The 1,409-nt window shown below is 28.6% G+C and overlaps 1 protein-coding gene across 1 annotated transcript in view; it reads right to left on the bottom strand.

Annotated features, from left to right (window-relative positions):
- The window catches only part of LOC102678778 (TBC1 domain family member 10A-like), a 4,351-nt gene that overhangs the window by 636 nt on the left and 2,306 nt on the right, over positions 1-1,409 (bottom strand). The window contains exons 2-5 of the mRNA XM_031512834.1: positions 1,281-1,409; positions 594-1,167; positions 248-517; positions 1-106 (exon numbers count right to left, since the gene is read on the bottom strand). Coding sequence (XP_031368694.1) covers positions 1-106; positions 248-517; positions 594-1,167; positions 1,281-1,393 — 1,063 coding nt within the window. The 5' untranslated portion in view covers positions 1,394-1,409. The remainder of the gene's footprint in view (positions 107-247; positions 518-593; positions 1,168-1,280) is intronic.

Genomic DNA, 1,409 nt, shown 5'->3' on the forward strand with positions numbered 1-1,409 from the left:
GATTAACAGTAGAAAGAGATGTTTGTTCTGTTGCTTTCCGCTTTAACATTACTTGACGTTGATGTTCGTATTCAAAATCTTCTTCAGTTATATTTAATTTTCGAATCTATGATATTGAATTTATGTAATAAAATATATATATGTATATATATGTATATATGTATATACATGTATATATATGTATATATGTATATACATGTATATATATGTATATATATATATACAGAAAAAAAACGAAATATTCTACCTGATGAACTAAAGCTTCTTCTTCCATAATATGTTGAGGAGGATTTCTTAATACTTGAAGAGTTTCATAAACTGTTGGACAACGTTTAGTAAGAGATGTACGACCTAAGCTGCCTTTTAATAAAACTAGTCCAACTTTAAAGATAATTTTAACACCTTCACAAAGGAACATATCCCATACTCGTAAAATACTTTCCCAAGGTAGTGTTCGTGTATAAACACATAAGAACCATTCAGTCATATATAAAATTGGTTCCATTTTTTGTTTCTTCTAAAATGATTATCAAAAATATAGATATATTTTAATTTCTAAATTTATAAAACAATGTATAAAACAATATACTAACCAGATGTTTGTAAGCAATAGGAGATACTCTTTTTAGAAGAGCAAATAAAATATCTCCATCTCGTAACAATGTTTCCATTCCTTGACTATAATACCCAATCAAATACTTGTCACATATTGCAACAAGGCACCAAAATGCTTGTACTGCTGGCATATGCATTAATAAAAATGCTGCAATAGGTGCTTGGGCTTGACAATAACCAACTTTACTATTTAAAATAGAATAAGCTTTCAATACTTTAAATAATTCTTCTTGCCCAGGAGCTTCTCCAATAAACATTATATGATGTGGAAATTGGCGATGAAGATCCTTCTTAATATCATCTATATATTTTGGATCACCAGATCGTTCCACCAATTCTTCAAATAAATTTGGATTTGTATCCATTAACAATTGACCTCCACAAAGATTTAGCCATGCACGAAGCCTTACTGAAGGTGGAATACCCTTTCTGCATCTTTCTCTGACTTTACGATAATTTGTATTCATAAAATAGCTCCAATTATTTAACATTTGTATCCATTTTCGTTCTCTTCTTAGCATTACCTCTGGTGGTAAACCTTGTTTACTGAGGCTAATATTGTAAATATTAAACATATTTTGATATAAATCATATGAATATTTTCAATTATCTCAATTATTATATTAACATATATATTATATATATATATATTTTATATATATTACCTATCAGAGCTACAATTGGAATCTTGAAGAAAACCATGTCGATCAATTTTAGATCCTTCAAACTTATCACTTTCAGTTTCTGCATCCCCATTATGTGATCCTGAGGACGCCATAGCATTTTTCTAATTG

The sequence above is a fragment of the Apis dorsata genome, unplaced genomic scaffold (genome assembly GCF_000469605.1).
Source record: "Apis dorsata unplaced genomic scaffold, Apis dorsata 1.3 scaffold_517, whole genome shotgun sequence".
In the NCBI taxonomy this organism is placed as follows: domain Eukaryota; kingdom Metazoa; phylum Arthropoda; class Insecta; order Hymenoptera; family Apidae; genus Apis; species Apis dorsata.